The sequence below is a fragment of the Gymnoscopelus braueri genome (assembly GCF_963280865.1).
Source record: "Gymnoscopelus braueri genome assembly, chromosome: 13".
Taxonomy (NCBI): domain Eukaryota; kingdom Metazoa; phylum Chordata; class Actinopteri; order Myctophiformes; family Myctophidae; genus Gymnoscopelus; species Gymnoscopelus braueri.
Window position 1 is genome coordinate 1,908,181 of NC_137615.1, and position 19,846 is coordinate 1,928,026.

General features: G+C 40.2%; 1 protein-coding gene across 1 annotated transcript; it reads left to right on the forward strand.

Moving 5' to 3' along the window:
• The first annotated feature begins 9,279 nt into the window (after positions 1-9,279).
• On the forward strand, positions 9,280-14,771 carry LOC308098968 (E3 ubiquitin/ISG15 ligase TRIM25-like). The gene is made up of 2 exons (XM_080447450.1): positions 9,280-9,744; positions 12,900-14,771. Exons 1-2 carry the CDS (start codon positions 9,507-9,509, stop codon positions 14,459-14,461), a joined length of 1,800 nt encoding a protein of 599 aa, XP_080303576.1. The 5' UTR covers positions 9,280-9,506; the 3' UTR covers positions 14,462-14,771.
• The last annotated feature ends 5,075 nt before the right edge of the window (positions 14,772-19,846 follow it).

The following is a 19,846-nucleotide window of genomic DNA, read 5'->3' on the forward strand; positions in this document are numbered from 1 at the left end:
CCACCCCCAAGGTGATAGGCCACGCCCACAGCTTCAAACCAAAACCTATAGCCGATAGGCCACGCCCACAGCGTCAAACCACAACCCCAAGGTGATAGGTCATGCTTACATCTTCAAACCACACCCCCAAGGTGATAAGCCACACACCCAAGCTGACAGGGCATGCCCAAAGCTTCAAACCACACCCTTAAGGTGATAGGCCACGCCCCCAGCTTTAAACCACAATCCCCAAGTCGATAGGCCACGCCCAAAGCTTCAAAACCATAACCCTTAACCGATAGGCCACGCCCACAGCTTCAAACAACACCCCTTAGCCGATAGGCCACGCCCCTGACTTTAAACCACACCTCCCTGGTCAATAGGCCACGCCTACGGCTTTAAACCACAATCCAAGGTGATAAGCCACGCCCCCAGCTTCAAACCACACCCCAAAGGTGATAGACCACGCCCCAGCTTTAAACCACAACGCCCAAGTCGACAGGCCTCTCCCCCAACTTCAAACCACATCCCCAAGCCGATAAGCCACACCCACAGCTTCAAACCAGAGCCCCAAGTCGACAAGCCACGCCCTAAAGCCAATAAATCACGCCCACAGCTTCAAACCACACCCCCTTGGTGATAAGCCACTCCCACAGCTTTAAACCACGGCCACAGCTTCAAACCCCACCCCTTCAAACCCCACCCCAAGGTGATAGGCCACGCCTACAGCTTCAAACCACAACCTCTAGCCGATAGGCCACGCCCACAGCGTCAAACCACACCCCCAAGGTGATAGGTCATGCTTACATCTTCAAACCATACCCCCAAGGTGATAAGCCACACCCCCAAGCTGAAAGGGCATGCCCACAGCTTCAAACCACACCCTTAAGGTGATAGGCCACGCCCCCAGCTTTAAACCACAATCCCCAAGTCGATAGGCCACGCCTAAAGCTTCAAACCCACAACCCTTAGGCGATAGGCCACGCCCACAGCTTCAAACAACACCCCTTAGCCGATAGGCCACGCCCCTGACTTTAAACCACACCTCCCTAGTCAATAGGCCACGCCCACGGCTTTAAACCACAATCCAAGGTGATAAGCCACGCCCCCAGCTTCAAACCACACCCCAAAGGTGATAGGCCACTCCCCAGCTTTAAACCACAACGCCCAAGTTGACAGGCCTCTCCCCCAACTTCAAACCACGCCCCCAAGACGATAAGCCACACCCACAGCTTCAAACCAGACCCCCAAGTCGACAAGCCACGCCCTAAAGCTAATAAATCACGCCCACAGCTTCAAACCACACCCCCTTGGTGATAAGCCACGCCCACAGCTTTAAACCACAATCAAAGGTGATAAGCCATGCCCCAGCTTCAAACCACACCCCTTGGGTGAAAGGCCACGCCCACAGCTTCAAACCACACCCCTAACTGATAGGCCACGCCCAAAGCATCAAACCACAACCCCAAGGTGATAAGCCACACCCCCAAGCCAAAAGGACATGCCCACAGCTTCAAACCACACCCTTATGGTGATAGGCCACGCCCCCAGCTTTAAAACTCAATCCCCAAGTCGAAAAGCCACAACCCCAGCTTCAAAACCACACCCCCAAAACAAAAGGCCACGCCCACAGCTTCAAACCACACCCCAAGGTGATAGGCCACGCCCCCAAATTTAAACCACAATCCCTAAATTGATAGGCCACGCCCCAAGCTTCAAAAACCACACCGAAAAGCCACGTCCACAGCTTCAAACCAAAACCCCCATGTCAACAGGCCACTCCACCAGCTTCAAACCACACCCCAAAGGCGATAGGCCACGCCCATAGCTTTAAATTACGACCCCAAAGTCAACAGGCCACGCCCCCAAGCCAAAAAGCCACGCCCACAGCTTCAAACCACACCCCATAGGCAATAGGCAACGCCCACAGCTTCTAACCACACCCCCACGTTGATAGGCCACGCCCACGGCTAGCTTCGAACCACCCCTACATTGAGAGGCCACACCCCCAGCTTTAAACCACAACCCCAAGTTGAAAGGCCACACCCCCAGCTTCAAAACCACACCCACAAGATGATAGGCCACACACACAGCTTCAAACCACACCCCCAAAGCCGAAAGGGCACGCCCACAGCTTCACACCAAATCCCCAAGGTGATAGGCCACGCCCCCAGCTTGGGGGCGGCCATAGCTGAGTGGTTAGTGAGCCCGCCTAGGGAGCCAGAGGCCCTGGTTGCCCCAGGTACAATTCCAGGCCACGCCAGCATATGTGTCGATGAAATGAAATTTGTCCCTGAGCAAGACTCTTAACCCCTAATTGCTCACAGGCCCTCATTGGAAACAAGCCCACAAGGACTTTCATGAACGTCCTGTTAAAAGGAATTATCCTTATCCTAAACCACAACCTCCAAGTCGACAGACAAGCCGAAAGACCACGTTTTGAGCTCAGCTATTTCCACTATTCATGTTTTTTTTGTTTTTTTTAAGTGCCGTGCAATGATTTATTTTTCAAATCACTTTAGCCCTATTTTATACATAGGCTATTTGAAAATAGCAGATCTACAAGCTCACAGCGCGTCACAACGCGTTTTGAGCTCAGCTATTTCCACTATACTATTATGTTTTTTGTTTTTTTTAAGTGCCGCGCAATGATTTATTTTTGAAATCTTTGAATATATATATATATATATATATATATATATATATATATATATTTTTTTTTTAAAGCAAAAATGTTTTAACTCAAATCTTTGCTTCTTGGGGATTCTACAAATTACTTCTAAATCCTAACAGTTTTTACTGAAGATGCGGCGTAAGGCATGGATTTCTACAGAGAGCAATTATTTTTCCACATAAACTGCTGCATTCAAGTTTAGAGAGTAAGAAAGGACCAATTCTCTTAGGCTTGAATGCTGCCTTCTAGTTAGGGTTGCCAACCGTCCCGTATTAGCCGGGACGCCCCGTATTTTGACCAAAAGAGGCGCGTCCCGTACGGGACTTCACTTGTCCCGGTAAAGGGAAGATGCATATAATAATAAAAAGATTCTGTGCGTCTGCCTGCCTATATGTGTTTGTGTGCTGTATGAGAAGGGCACTAGGACCCTGGGGGTGCCGCTCTGACTCTGTTGACAGGGCAGGCTCAGTGTTCGTGCTCTAGTGTCTATCTGCTGTGTGAGACTTTCCTCATTGTGTTTGTGGAAAGATATGCGCTGGTTCAAGCGGGCGAAACACAATAAAGGTGCACGTGCATCTAACATAGGCATTGCTCTACCGAAAATAAGTTGCTGCATGTGAGGTTACCGTTACGGTATATCATACTAACTACTTCAGAATATTATCGATTCTGAATTGAATTTTAATACACACATTAATCATGTCATGTCACCAAGATTGCTTTCTTTCATCTTAGAAATATTGCGCAAATTAGAGACTATCTGTCGTTAGACGATGCAAAAACGTTGATCCACGCTTTTGTTTTCTCTCGGCTTGATTACTGCAACGCGCTCTACTCTGGCCTGCCAAAGAAAACAACTGACAGATTATTACAACTTGTTCAAAATGCGGCAGCCAGAATTTTAACTAAAACTAGGATGAGAGAACATATCACTCCAGTTCTAGCTTCACTACACTGGCTCCCGGTTGTTTTTAGGATTGATTTTAAAATTCTTTTAATAGTTTATAAAGCTCTAAATGGTCTGGCACCTTCCTACCTCTCTGACTGCCTAGAGAGATATGTTCCAAACCGGGCCCTCAGGTCTTCAAGTGCTGACCTGCTCGAGGTGCCTACAATGACATATAAAAAATACGGTGAAGCAGCATTCTGCTTTTACGGACCGACAGTGTGGAATAAACTCCCATTACACTTAAGACAGGCAGCCTCTGTCGATAGCTTTAAAGCACAGCTCAAGACCTATTTCTTCACTCTTGCTTTTAGCTGATTCTTTGGTTGATTTTTAATTCCTCACTGTATTGCCTATTTTAATGTTGTTTTATGCTTTTGCTTTTATTTTATTTTATTTTATTTTATTTTTGTTTGCTTTATTGTTAAATTGGTTCTAACTGTAATTGTATTCTTGCTCTGTAAAGCACTTTGAGCTGCATTTCATGTCATGAAAGGTGCTATACAAATAAAGTTTATTATTATTATTATTATTACTAACTAGCTTATAGTTAGTTAGACACGGACTGAGCTGCAACAGCATAACAGCCAACGTGCCTCATGGCCCCAAAACTGTGTGTCTATTCTGAAAGAATGAGCTGTCTCCTCTCCTCCTCCTCCTCCCCCCGCGGCTGCAGCAGCAGGTTAGCAACTGTTATAGTAACTGTTCCAAAATGCATAGATTTCTATGTATTTTAGGGGTTTGGGGGCTGGCTTTTTTTATATAAATTTCATAGATTTCTATGTATTTTAGGGGTTTGGGGGGGCTGGCTTCTTTAATATAAATTTCATAGATTTCTATGTATTTTAGGGGTTTGGGGGGCTGGCTTTTTTAATATAAATTTCATAGATTTCTATGTATTTTAGGGGTTTGGGGGGCTGGCTTTTTTAATATAAATGTAATAGATTTCTATGTATTTCAGGAGTTTGGGGGGCTGGCTTTTTTAATATAAATGTAATAGATTTCGATGTATTTTAGGGGTTTGGGGGGCTGGCCTTTTTAATATAAATGTAATAGATTTCTATGTATTTTAGGGGTTTGGGGGGCTGGCTCCCCCAAAAGCATTAAATAACACAACCCTAACCTAACCCTAAAACTGAAATAAAGTACCAAAAAACAAAACAAAAAAGGCCCAAAACCGCGATTTTCGCATCCACGCGCGCACAGCGCATCTAAAGGTTGGCAACCCTACTTCTAGTAGAGCATTTACGTTTTTTTCACCATTTATTTTTCACCATAATAAATGCTGCATTCATGGTCTGGAGAGAGCACCTTTTTTTTTTACCAACGGGCCCCCTTTCATGTCTTTGTGTGCACGTGCATGCAGGGGCACTGGCGTAGGCTGGAATCTAATGTCGACCGGGCAGAATCTGTATTCCCCCAAGTTTACAAAGCATCACTTCATAAGCATCACTTTGTGATCAGATTAGGAGTTTACTGTCTATGTGACGCCAAGTTAATTCACAGCAAGTGGGTATGGGTATATATGGGTTATGTATAGAGCTATGTGTATTAGATATATATATATATTATATACAGATAAGATGTATATAGATAGAGTATGGGAGTATAGGTATACAGATATCATAGGATTTATATGATATGTTACATTTGTAATTGTTTATATGGATTATGAATGTTAAATAAGACGGGGGTAGGAGTAAATACCACTTGCTTCTTCCTTCTCCTTTTTGAACATGTTGGGGATGATCAATGATGGCATTTTAAATGTTTTTTGTTTACTTCCTTTGTATTCTATATTGTGGCTTTCATTGCTCTTGGTTCTTGTTGTTTTATTTTATCTGCAAGTTCAAAATAAAGTTTATCAAATCAAATAAAAAAATAAGCTTGTAGATCAGCTATTTACGCTATTTTTCTTTTTTTGTGAGCATAAAATGTATAAATATGTCAGTAACGTCTTTGTATATTAAAGGTTATTTGTCATATCTGCCCTGAGCAACTTTTTGATTGACTCATTCACTGCCACAATTATTGCTGGCCGCGTTTGCCCACTGCCAGAGATTTTTCATCGAAAAAAAAAAGTACTCAGGAGCCGAGATACAGAATTTTTAAGTTTTAAGTTAACAAGGAAGTGGATGGGAGTCTAGATATTTAAACAATCATATCTCCTTGGTCTTTGGGTCAAATTTGAAAACAAAACTAAAAAAAAAAAAATTGAAAAAAATTAAAATTACATTTTTTACGTCAGTGGCAGTGAAGCCTGAAAGGCAAACAGAAATGTGTTCAATGTCCAAAACAAGTACATCGTCATAGTAGAGCTTTAGTTGATCTGCAAATTCAGTCCCACTTAAACCCTCTATGCTTGATAAAACAGATCTTAAACCCTCTATGCTTGATAAAACAGATATGTAAACCCTCTATGCTTGATAACACAGACCTGTAAACCCTCTATACTTGATAAAACAGATCTTAAACCCTCTGTACTTGATAAAACCGATCTGTAAACCCTCTATGCTTGATAAAACAGATCTTAAACCCTCTGTACTTGATAAAACAGACCTGTAAACCCTCTGTACCTGATAAAACAGACCTGTAGACCCTCTGTACTTGATAAAACAGATCTTAAACCCTCTATACTTGATAAAAACTGACCTGTAAACCCTCTATACTTGATAAAACAGATCTGTAAACCCTCTATGCTTGATAAAACAGATCTGTAAACCCTCTATACTTGATAAAACCGACCTGTAAACCCTCTATACTTGATAAAAACCAACCTGTAAACCCTCTATACTTGATAAAACAGACCTGCAAACCCTCTATGCTTGATAAAACAGACCTGTAAACCCTCTATGCTTGATAAAACAGACCTGTAAACCCTCTATACTTGATAAAACAGACCTGTAAACCCTCTATACTTGATAAAAACAGACCTGTAAACCCTCTATACTTGATAAACCCGACCTGTAAACAGTGTTGTGCCTGAACGCGTTCAATGAACGATCGTTCATGAACTCGTTCATATTTTGGGCGAACGTGAACTGAACGTACTGTATATCCGCTAGATGAACGTTATTGTCTATATTGTGAATTATAGACGCGCGCATGTGCGCATGCCGTGCGTGTGGGAGGCAGGGAATAATCATAGTATACCCTCCAAAAAAATCTAGAACACACCACTGCTACAGACTACAGACTACTATGCAGCTCCGTGATTACAGATAGCCCCTCGGGTTAAAAATGCAAGTGAAGCAACACTTAGCTTTATAAAATAAATGTCTGTTTATAAGTTGTTGTGTCACTGTAGCATGCTGAGTGATAATGACCCACAGCTGTTTGTTCTTCTTGCAGAGTCTCCGACGCAAGATCATTTTGTAATTAAAGAAAGCTTCTGCGCTGTATTAGCTACACACACACGTAATGTATGAACAACAACAACGTTGCTGGGACCGGGTGTACTGCTTGTGTTTAAGACAAAGTGTTTTTCACAACTTTTCGCTATTGATGCCTTTTCTTTCTCTCTCTGCTGCTGCTGTTCTCTCTGGGCTAGAGCCTAATTTACATTTCGCAGCACGACGGTGTCCCGTGACTAAAATAGCAGATATACAATCTCACAACGCATCGTGGATGCAACTCATTGTGAGCTTAGGTCTGCTATTAAAACATTATGGCTACAAATGGCATATCCTGGATTATATTCATATAATATAATAACACAGGCCTGAAAAAGAACTTTACTAGTTCATTTTTTGAACCATGAACTTTAGTTAAAAATGTTGAATTATGAACAGAGATTTAAAAACTAAACTAAAAGCAAGAGTGAAGAAGTAGGTCTAGAGAGAGAGAGAGAGAGAGAGAGAGAGAGAGAGAGAGAGAGAGAGAGAGAGGGGGGGAGAGAGAGAGAGAGAGAGAGAGAGAGAGAGGGGGAGAGAGAGCGGGAGAGAGAGTGGGAGAGAGAGGGAGGGAGGGAAAGACACAGAGAGGGAGAGAGGGAGAGATGTGGGAGAGAATGAAAGAGCGAGGTAGAGAGAGCAAACTTTGACCTTTAAGAGCACCTTTATTAAAACACGTAAATACATGTTGCATCACAGTTACAAATAACACCTCTTATGTAGGCTACTACTCAATTTGTACAAAACAAAACCTAAAGAGAAACTTTTTCAAAAAGAAAGGCACAATTCTCCCTCCTGCACTGAACACAGTACGTCTTCCTGAGCCCAAAACAGGCTAAAAGACTCTAAATTGTCCATTATGTTCTGATAACAGACACTGACTCTGCTAGCATAAGATCCATGGGCAGGGCGTTCCAGAGCAACGGTTTCCCAGACAGAAGAAAACTGCTGACTCATATGTCAACAAGATGGAGACATTTTCTACCACACACACACACACACACACACACACACACACACACACACACACACACACACACACACACACACACACACACACACACACACACACACACACACACACACACACACACACACACACACACACACACACACACGCACACAGAGGAAGAACCTCCCATGTCATGTGATCTCTGAGGTAATGCAACCGATAGAGGGAGCTGATAGTCAGACAGTCAGTCAGTCCTTTAGGCTACATTTAGAACTTTAGACGACGACGATCAGAACAGAAAACGACAAAGTGCAGTTGCGTCGTCACTTTTCTTATTTTGCATTTACATGGAGACGCTCCAGTGATTTCAAACGCTGTAGTATGTTATATATGTAGTAGTTATATTATACCTCTATGTGTAGTATGCATGTTATATTATACCTCTATGTGTAGTATGCATGTTATATTATACCTCTATGTGTAGTATGCATGTTATATTATACCTCTATGTGTAGTATGCATGTTATATTATACCTCTATGTGTAGTATGCATGTTATATTATACCTCTATGTGTAGTATGCATGCCAGGTGGCTAGGTGGCGGTGACGCGCTAAATCCATGGTTTCATGCATGAGTTGCCATGTAAGCGTATTATAAGTGACTTTGGGCTTGTTTTTCCTGTAAAGTTGCTTGGTTGTTGCGGGTTGCAGTTTTTTGGGCTTGTTTTTAAAGTATAGTTCATTTTTAGATTTTAGATTTTATTATTGTTTTAAACAGTCCTCAAACATGTACATGTCAAATTATTGTCTTTCTCCGCAGACCATCTGAATAAAAAAAACAAAAAAACATATATATATATATATATATATTCCAAATATTATTTCACTATTTCTTTTCAAGATCTTTTTGAAAATAGCAGATCTACAACCTCACTGTGAGCTTGTAGATCGGCTATTTTCAAATAGCCATTATACTGTTTAAAGCAATGGTTCTCAAACTTTTTCATGTCAAGGACCCGCAAAAATGTTCAAGATTTTCATAGCGCAGCTATTTTTGAATAGCCAAAGTATGAAAAGGTTAAAGTGGTAAAAAGTGATGCTATATTAACACATTTTGCTGGGGACCCCCTGGAACCCCCCAAGGACCCCATATGGTTTAAAGCTCTCATGTAGCCTAGTCGCTTCTTTTGGGCTTGTTTTCATAGAACTGGCTGCTTATTTCTCTCACAACATCTGGCAACATCAAACGTTGAGCCGTTTCCTCTGCTGTATGTGTTTACATAACCTCTAACCTCGCGTCACCAGTCTTTACTCTATTTGTTTACATGGAGACGGGAAGTGCGACGTTCTCAAAGTTTTCCACTCTGGTAGGAGGTTTCTCTAAGTTGCGGATTCAAGCCCCGAAAACACCGTTCCTGTGTAAACGGACGAGACATCTGATACTTTATTTTACCGTTTACTGTAGAGACCGTCCTCGTGTAAACGGCTCAGACAGACAGACAGACAGACAGACAGACAGACAGATGTACTAGACAGACAGACAGACAGACAGAGGTACTAAAAATGGCTCAAATGGATCAGGATCAGTTGTGTTGTTCTATCTGTCTGGATCTACTGAAGGATCCAGTGACTGTTCCCTGTGGACACAGCTACTGCAGGAGGTGTATCGAGGGTTACTGGAGCCAGGATGATCAGAGAGGGAGGTTCAGCTGTCCACAGTGCAGACACACCTTCATCACAAGACCTGTTCTGAAGAAGAACACCATGTTGGCTGATGTGGTGGAGAGCCTGAAGAAGAAAGGTGAGACCTTTAGCTCCGACGGAACATCTCCCTCCGCTGTGTAGACCAATCCCCCAGAGTTGCTGAGAAACATTGAAGCTGCCACCCCAGTGGCCAAAGATGGAACTGCAGGCGGGGAGAAATACATGCACGCGCAAAACATACTGAGAGATATTTATATTTATACATATAAATATGTAAACATATTATACATACATACATATGCATTTACATATAAATATGCATCTCGAGTGTATTTAATAAATATCTCGCGTTCAATCCTTGACACACGGGCTGCCGTAGAACGCAAAAAGGACACTAGTGCGCATGCTCATAACTCTATGGAGGTACAAAATCAAACCAATAATTCTACTTCCGGCAGGTTTCCGGGTGCTTCAAAACGCCACTGAGCACATTCATTGAAATGATAGCTGGGGGCGGGGCAATCCGCCCTCTAGTTATATTATACCTCTATGGTGTAGACCAATCCACACTCTGACGCGCTGCCTGTAGGCGGCCATTGCTGCGGCGTCCGCGGAGCGTCGACACCGCAGCAATGGCTGCGCGCAGGGCAGCGCTCCGTGGATTCGTGTTGAGGTTCCTCGTTTCCCTCTGCCGTTTGAGCAGGACGTTGTCGCACATTTTCCACTTCACATGTTTCTTACGCCTTTCTGCACACCGTATCCTAAAAGTAAAGCTTTTCTGAAACGCTCTCAGATGTTTTAAGTTCTAGCTGGCAATAAAATCTATCCAACGAGTTGAAAACAAGTATTTAACTCGCTCCTGTCCTCAGCCGGTTACATGTTTTTAAGACATTGAGCAAGAGTTGCGCCCGTAGAGATACCATTACTGATTCCCCTACTGGTCAAATGTTGAATTGCATCTTCTAATGCAAAATATTATGGAACCGGCTGAGGACAGAGGCGAATTAAATGCTTCTTTCAACTCGTTTAGATTGTATTGCCAGCTAGAACTTAAAGGGTCTACACCATGAAAATCACTTTTTTCTTGGTTTTTTGTATTTTTTGGGGTCCCCAGTGTCTCTTGTACCCAAAAAAATGTTTTTTTTTTAAATTCAGTCATTCCTTCTCATTTCATGGATTTCCAGAATGGGCGTGTCTGAACAGGCGATCTCAGAATGGAAATGTTTATGATGTCACAAACATTATTGATGGCAAACCCAATGTTAAATGAAAAGTGCCCGAATCGCTCCGAAACTTTTTCTACCATATTCATGGTGTAGCCAAAATCCGAGCCCGAATTATTTGTTCGTAGACCCCCACTTAGGGGGGCTAAGTGGGGGTCTACGAACAAATAATTCGGGCTCGGATTTTGGCTCCGCCCCCCGGAAGTGGGTGAAACAGGCACCTCAAACACTTGGTGGAATTGTTCAAAAATGTTCAAAGTGTTTTTTTTTCGATTTTGTATTTTTCTTAGATGCTTCTTTTTATGCAGAATTTTTCCATTTTGTTTCTTTTTTTAAATAATTTTTTTAAATATTTTTTTGTATTAACAGACAGAATTGCTCAGTAGCCCCCCCCTGCCCAAGAGGACGTTTTGGTATTGCAGCTGAAAGCGCTGTATAAGCCAGAGATAATTGACTTGGGATGAGTATATCTGAGTGATGATTTAGGCTCAAACCTTTTGAAAAAGGTTTGAGGGACATACACCATATGATATTAAATATCAAATATTTTTTTTAAATTCATGGTGTAGCTCCTTTAAAACATCTGAGAGCGTTTCAGAAAACCTTTACTTTTAGGATACGATGTGCAGAAAGGGGTAAGAAACATGTAAAGTGGAAAATATGCGACAATGTCCTGCTCAAACGGCAGAGGGAAATATAGGACCTCATCTCGGAGCTACATAGCGGAGGGAGAGATTCTAAATGGGGCTAATGAGACCTTTAAGTTCTCTTGTAAATACAGCTCACTAGCTGTTTCATTGATTGAATATTGTATTAGACAGTACAGTCATACACTTGGTCTAAAAGGATAACACGACATCCATTGAGGTCCTATATACTCAATTCATCAACATACTGTAGCATAAAAAATAACATCAAAATGCAATGTCATCAAAAATAGAAACGACAATATGAACAGAGTAAGAAAAAAAGGGGGGGAATACCTTTGTATGGAAGAAGTGATTTTTACCCCCTTTGGCCTCCTGAAAGGTGGGGTTTCAGGCCTGTTTTAAAGGAAGCCAGTGATCCACATTCTTTAAGGGATGGGGTCAGTGCATTCCACACTTGGGTGGCAGTGCTGTAGAAGGAGAATTTACCCATGTTTGTTCTATATATATATATATATATATGTATATATATATATATATATATATATGTGTATATATATATATATATATATATATATATATATATATATATATATATATATATATATATATATATATATATGTGTATATATATATATATATATGTGTATATATATATATATATATATATATATATATATATATATATATATATATATATATATATATATATATATGTGTGTGTGTGTATATATATATATATATATATATATATATATATATATATATATATATATATATATGTGTGTGTGTGTATATATATATATATATATATATATATATATATATATATATATATATATATATATATATATATATATATATATATATATATATATATATATATATATATATATATATATATATATATACTAAACCAATAAAGAGATGAAACGTCTTATTACAAAAATATTAAAGGGTTTATCCCCCAAAAAATATCTTACGAGCATGGGAAATTATTAGTGATGAAGCTGATGCTTCCAGATAGTTTTCTGAAGCTTAAACAGTGAGTACAGAAATGTAAACACATGTTGTGATAAATGGTGGTTCATTGTTCTCATGCTATCTGTCTGTCTATCTTGTGTCTCCTAGGCAACCAGAATAGCTGCGACCTCACTTATGCTCAATATTCATAACAACTTGAGGGGGAAAAATATGTTAGACACAGTCTGACACAAATTGGTGTTAAGGCAGATAGACTAATAAAAACAATAGTTATCAGGCAGCTGAGACATGCTGGCTCCTATAGGCTACCACATATGAGGGTACATACAGGCACATACAAATGAAATACATTTTTATCAGATTGATAAATACATAATTATGTATCAATCTATCAACAGGACTCCAAGCTGTTCCTCCTGATCACTGCTACGCTGGACCTGGAGATGTGGCCTGTGATGTCTGCACTGGGAGGAGACTGAAAGCTGTGAAGACTTGTCTTCAGTGTCTGGTCTCTTACTGTGACACTCACCTCCAGCCTCACTATCGGTCTCCTGCCTTTAAGAAACACAAGCTGGTCAAAGCCTCCAGCGAGCTTCAGGAGAACATCTGCTCTCGTCACAACAAGTTGAGTGAGCTTTTCTGTCGTACCGATCAGCAGTGTATCTGCTCTCTGTGCTCCGTGGAAGAACACAAAGGTCACGATACCATCTCAGCTGCAGCAGAACGTACTGAGAGACAGAAAGAGCTCGATACGAGTCAGCAGAACATCCAGCAGAGAATCCAGGAGAGAGAGAAAGACGTGAAGGTGCTTCACCAGGAGGTGGAGTCCATCAACCACTGTGCTGACAGAGCAGTGGAGGACAGTGACACCATCTTTACTGAGCTCTTCTCTTCCATGGAGAGAAGACGATCTGAGGTGAGGGAGAAGATCAGAGACGAGCAGGAACGTGAAGTGAGTCGTGCTGAAGAACTGAGGAGGTGTGTGGAGCAGGAGGTCACTGACCTGAGGAGGAGACATGCTGAGCTGGAGCAGCTCTCGCTCACAGAGGATCACATCCATTTTCTACAGCGTTACACCTCCTCCCTCTCAACGATCAGTGAATCTACACACCCAGTCAGCAGCAATGTCCGTCCTCTGAGATACTTTGAAGATGTGACTGTGGCCGTGTCCAAGATGAGAGACAGACTAGAGGACATTCTTATAGAGGAAGGGACAAACGTCTCAGAGACAGTGAACAGAGTGAAGAAATCAAAAAAGAAGAAGAACAAATCTATTCACAGGGGCCAGACAGTACTGTCAACACCACCAGTCATTCTTACAGAGGAAGGGACAAACGTCTCAGAGACAGTGAACAGAGTGGATGTTTCACTGTCAACTCCACCAGAACCCAAGACCAGAGCTGGCTTCTTACAATATTCACGTCCAATCACACTTGATCCATACACAGCTCATCAACTCCTGTCTCTGTCTAAAGGGAACAGAAAAGTAACAATGATGAACAAATCACAATCACATCCTCATCACCCAGAGAGATTCACTGGAACCTGGGCTCAGGTTCTGAGTAAAGAGGGTCTGACTGGACGCTGTTACTGGGAGGTAGAGTGGAGTGGAGACATAGTTTATATAGCAGTCTCATATAAAGATATCAGCAGAACAGGGACTGGTGGTGAATGTAGATTTGGAACCAATGATAAATCATGGTCTTTACGGTGTAACAAACAAGGTTCTAGTTTCACACACAGAGGCATTAGTACTGACATCCCAGGCTGTGTGTCCTCCAGAGTAGGAGTGTACCTGAACCACAGTGCAGGTACTCTGTCCTTCTACAGTGTGTCTGACACCATGACTCTCCTCCACACAGTCCACACCACGTTCACAAACAAGCTCCATGTTGGACTTTATCTTTATCCTATGGATAGAGGAACTGGAGAAACTGCTGAGTTGTGTGTCCTCAAGTAGATCACACTTCTGTTTGGTCTCTCATGTCACGAGTCCAGAATAGTTCCTCCATTATTTCATTGTTTTTCCCAGCCTGTTTTGTGAGCTTGTAGATCAGCTACTTTTGCTATGCGTCGCATGATGAAGTATAATAGGGGCTTAAAGTGGTTAATAATCTATATTATTTTGTTCTCTTGTATTCATACACCTTTTTGGTACCATTTTTCTTGTTATGATGTAATCGTTACTTTATGGATTTGATATTCCATGTGAAATATTGATTTTAGTGTTCCATATTATCTTGTTCTCTGAATAAACATTTAATAATTCTGTTATAATTATTTTTTTCTTTTCAACATAATAGAATAAACATTAGTGTTCAGTCAAAATGTGTGTGGGTTCTATAAATATTTAAGCCATGAAAGGTATTAAGAGCTTGTGACTAAATAATATTTACAATGTAGGAATCTATCACACTCTTTATCCAGAGTGACTTACAGTAAACAAGGTAAACGCATACATAGAATACAGAGAGACAGTGTAGTGTCTGAGTAAACTATAGGATCATAGAATACAGAGACAGTTTATTGTCTCAGTAAACTATAGGATCATAGAATACAGAGAGACAGTGTAGTGTCTCAGTAAACTATAGGATCATAGAATACAGAGACAGTGTAGTGTCTCAGTAAACTATAGGATCATAGAATACAGAGAGACAGTGTAGTGTCTCAGTAAACTATAGGATCATAGAATACACAGAGACAGTGTAGTGTCTCAGTAAACTATAGGATCATAGAATACATAGAGACAGTGTAGTGTCTCAGTAAACTATAGGATCATAGAATACAGAGACAGTGTAGTGTCTCAGTAAACTATAAGATCATAGAATACAGAGACGGTGTAGTGTCTCAGTAAACTATAGGATCATAGAATACATAGAGACAGTGTAGTGTCTCAGTAAACTATAGGATCATAGAATACAGAGACGGTGTAGTGTCTCAGTAAACTATAGGATCATAGAATACAGAGAGACAGTGTAGTGTCTCAGTAAACTATAGGATCATAGAATACAGAGACAGTGTAGTGTCTCAGTAAACTATAGGATCATAGAATACAGAGACAGTGTAGTTTCTCAGTAAACTATAGGATCATAGAATACATAGAGACAGTGTAGTGTCTCAGTAAACTATAGGATCATAGAATACATAGAGACAGTGTAGTGTCTCAGTAAACTATAGGATCATAGAATACAGAGAGACAGTGTAGTGTCTCAGTAAACTATAGGATCATAGAATACAGAGAGACAGTGTAGTGTCTCAGTAAACTATAGGATCATAGAATACAGAGACAGTGTAGTGTCTCAGTAAACTATAGGATCATAGAATACAGAGACAGTGTAGTGTCTCAGTAAACTATAGGATCATAGAATACAGAGACAGTGTAGTGTCTCAGTAAACTATAGGATCATAGAATACAGAGACAGTGTAGTGTCTCAGTAAACTATAGGATCATAGAATACAGAGACAGTGTAGTGTCTCAGTAAACTATAGGATCATAGAATACAGAGACAGTGTAGTGTCTCAGTAAACTATAGGATCATAGAATACAGAGACAGTGTAGTGTCTCAGTAAACTATAGGATCATAGAATACAGAGAGACAATGTAGTGTCTCAGTAAACTATAGGATCATAGAATACAGAGAGACAGTGTAGTGTCTCAGTAAACTATAGGATCATAGAATACAGAGAGACAGTGTAGTGTCTCAGTAAACTATAGGATCATAGAATACAGAGACAGTGTAGTGTCTCAGTAAACTATAGGATCATAGAATACAGAGAGACAGTGTAGTGTCTCAGTAAACTATAGGATCATAGAATACAGAGACAGTGTAGTGTCTCAGTAAACTATAGGATCATAGAATACAGAGACAGTGTAGCGTCTCAGTAAACTATAGGATCATAGAATACAGAGACAGTGTAGCGTCTCAGTAAACTATAGGATCATAGAATACAGAGAGACAGTGTAGTGTCTCAGTAAACTATAGGATCATAGAATACAGAGACACAGTGTAGTGTCTCAGTAAACTATAGGATCATAGAATACAGAGACACAGTGTAGTGTCTCAGTAAACTATAGGATCATAGAATACAGAGACACAGTGTAGTGTCTCAGTAAACTATAGGATCATAGAATACAGAGAGACAGTGTAGTGTCTCAGTAAACTATAGGATCATAGAATACAGAGACACAGTGTAGTGTCTCAGTAAACTATAGGATCATAGAATACAGAGACACAGTGTAGTGTCTCAGTAAACTATAGGATCATAGAATACAGAGACAGTGTAGTGTCTCAGTAAACTATAGGATCATAGAATACAGAGACAGTGTAGTGTCTCAGTAAACTATAGGATCATAGAATACAGAGACAGTGTAGTGTCTCAGTAAACTATAGGATCATAGAATACAGAGACAGTGTAGCGTCTCAGTAAACTATAGGATCATAGAATACAGAGAGACAGTGTAGTGTCTCAGTAAACTATAGGATCATAGAATACAGAGACACAGTGTAGTGTCTCAGTAAACTATAGGATCATAGAATACAGAGACACAGTGTAGTGTCTCAGTAAACTATAGGATCATAGAATACAGAGACACAGTGTAGTGTCTCAGTAAACTATAGGATCATAGAATACAGAGAGACAGTGTAGTGTCTCAGTAAACTATAGGATCATAGAATACAGAGACACAGTGTAGTGTCTCAGTAAACTATAGGATCATAGAATACAGAGACACAGTGTAGTGTCTCAGTAAACTATAGGATCATAGAATACAGAGACAGTGTAGTGTCTCAGTAAACTATAGGATCATAGAATACAGAGACAGTGTAGTGTCTCAGTAAACTATAGGATCATAGAATACAGAGACAGTGTAGTGTCTCAGTAAACTATAGGATCATAGAATACAGAGACAGTGTAGTGTCTCAGTAAACTATAGGATCATAGAATACAGAGACAGTGTAGTGTCTCAGTAAACTAGGATCAAAGGTAAAAAATTAACCTAGCATCAGTCTAAACAATATAAAAATAAAATGATCTGCGCATTGAAACTATAGGATAACAGGTAAACAATGAACCTGGCATCTGTCTAACATTTAACCTTTGCATAGGACTGCATGGCGGTCAAGGCTAGGTCGAGGTCGATCTATATTGTATACCTTTGCTGTCAGGCAGAATCCTATAAGTTCCATATTTCAACTTTTTGGGGAAAATTAGTGTCCTACTACTTGATCACACTACAGCATACATGGGCAACTGGCGGCCCGGGCGCATGACCCGCTTTAATTACTTCAGTCTATACTAGTAGCTTAATGACTAGTATTAACATTCTATTGTCTTTTTTATGTCCGATGTATTTGTATTTAAGTTCATTAAGTTAACATAAGTATAACTAAATGCATTTGTACGTAAACTACACCCACCCCCCTAGCATCCCTCCATTTATCAAAAATGTTAGATCTACAGCCGAAGGTCAAGTTTACTAAGCATTGTGTGCAAATGTCTGGAAATACACACTAATTTGAATTGAACATATTAATGGTAGGGTAAGTGATATTTTGGGGTTAAAACAAAAAGCTTTTTGTTAAAAGGTTAAAGCTCTATATTCTGATAGTAATCATTGCTATAGAGTGTTTGTTCAGTAACAGTGTTAAATAGCTCTATATTGTGATAGTTAATCATTGCTATATAGTGTTTGTTCAGTAACAGTGTTAAATGTCTCTATATTGTGATAGTTAATCATTGCTATATAGTGTTTGTTCAGTAACAGTGTTAAATAGCTCTATATTGTGATAGTAATCATTACTATAGTGTTTGTTCAGTAACAGTGTTAAATGTCTCTATATTGTGATAGTTATCATTGCTATAGAGTGTTTGTTCAGTAACAGTGTTAAATAGCTCTATATTGTGATAGTTAATCATTACTATAGTGTTTGTTCAGTAACAGTGTTAAATAGCTCTATATTGTGATAGTAATCATTACTATAGAGTGTTTGTTCAGTAACAGTGTTAAATAGCTCTATATTGTGATAGTTAATCATTACTATAGTGTTTGTTCAGTAACAGTGTTAAATAGCTCTATATTGTGATAGTAATCATTACTATAGAGTGTTTGTTCAGTAACAGTGTTACATAGCTCTATATTGTGATAGTAATCATTACTATAGTGTGTTTGTTCAGTAACAGTGTTAAATAGCTCTATATTGTGATAGTTAATCATTACTATAGAGTGTTCAGTAACAGGAGTCTCCATGTCTCTCCAGCTCTTTAATAAACACAAAATACATTTTCAGGTAGGTGACAAAATCTCAGCCAACCAGGAGAAAGTACCCATTTATCAGCTTCATAGTGTATAGTGTACTAGTTCCAATTGTGTGTCTGCTCATTTCTTAGTGTCATCACTTCCAATTAAACTTTAATCTGTATCCTGTCTGTGTTCTTTATTCTGATTGGATAAAATTGGTATCCTGACCAGAAAATGCTGTTTCTGTTAAATAAAGAGCTGGACAGACACGGAGACTCCTGTTACTGAACAAACACTATATCAATGAGTATTATCAGAATATATGCTATTTAACACTTATTTTAACCAAAGAAAATCGCTTACCCTACCTTAATAGAAATAATATGTATAAACAAACAAACAACAATGAATCGACATAAAACGGATGAAAGGGGCGCTAATTTATGATTTTGCCGTTGGGTGCTCAACCCACCAGCCCCCACCCCCGCGGCGAGGAGAAATAAAATAAAACGGTGTCATTCGAAAGGTGCGTCCGCCCGTTTCTGGAACCAGTTGTAGCACAAATATTAGAGCTTTATGGAAGTGCACAACGCGTTCCTCTGATACAAGTCTGACCGGGTATCATGCATCCTGCGCAGTGCGCACGTTACAAAGCATTTTAACCGTCCGACCAGCGCATTCCCAGTGGATGCTCGCTCGCTGCATAGGTTTATTGACAATTACTGCTGGTCTTCCCTGTCAACAAATAATTAGATCCTACCTGTTACGTAGCGTAATCCACTTTTGATTTAAAACGCTATCGTCTTCCATTATTCCTGGGATTTCATCTTTTGGAAACCTTCCATAACTTCAGTGGTAAATCTGTGCTACTTTAAGTCATAAATTAATGAGGGGGAACGGAGCACAACATACTTAATTGCACACTGGTGTTGCATGCGGTAAATAACAGATCTACAAGCTCACAACGCGTCCTATTCGTGATGCGTTGCGAGCTTGTAGATCTGCTATCTACTGCGCACGACGCCGGCACACAAGTATAGCTGAGGCTAACACGCCCACCGGGGTGACAAGTTACATTCAGCTCGTCATGGCGCAGCTGATCTTTAT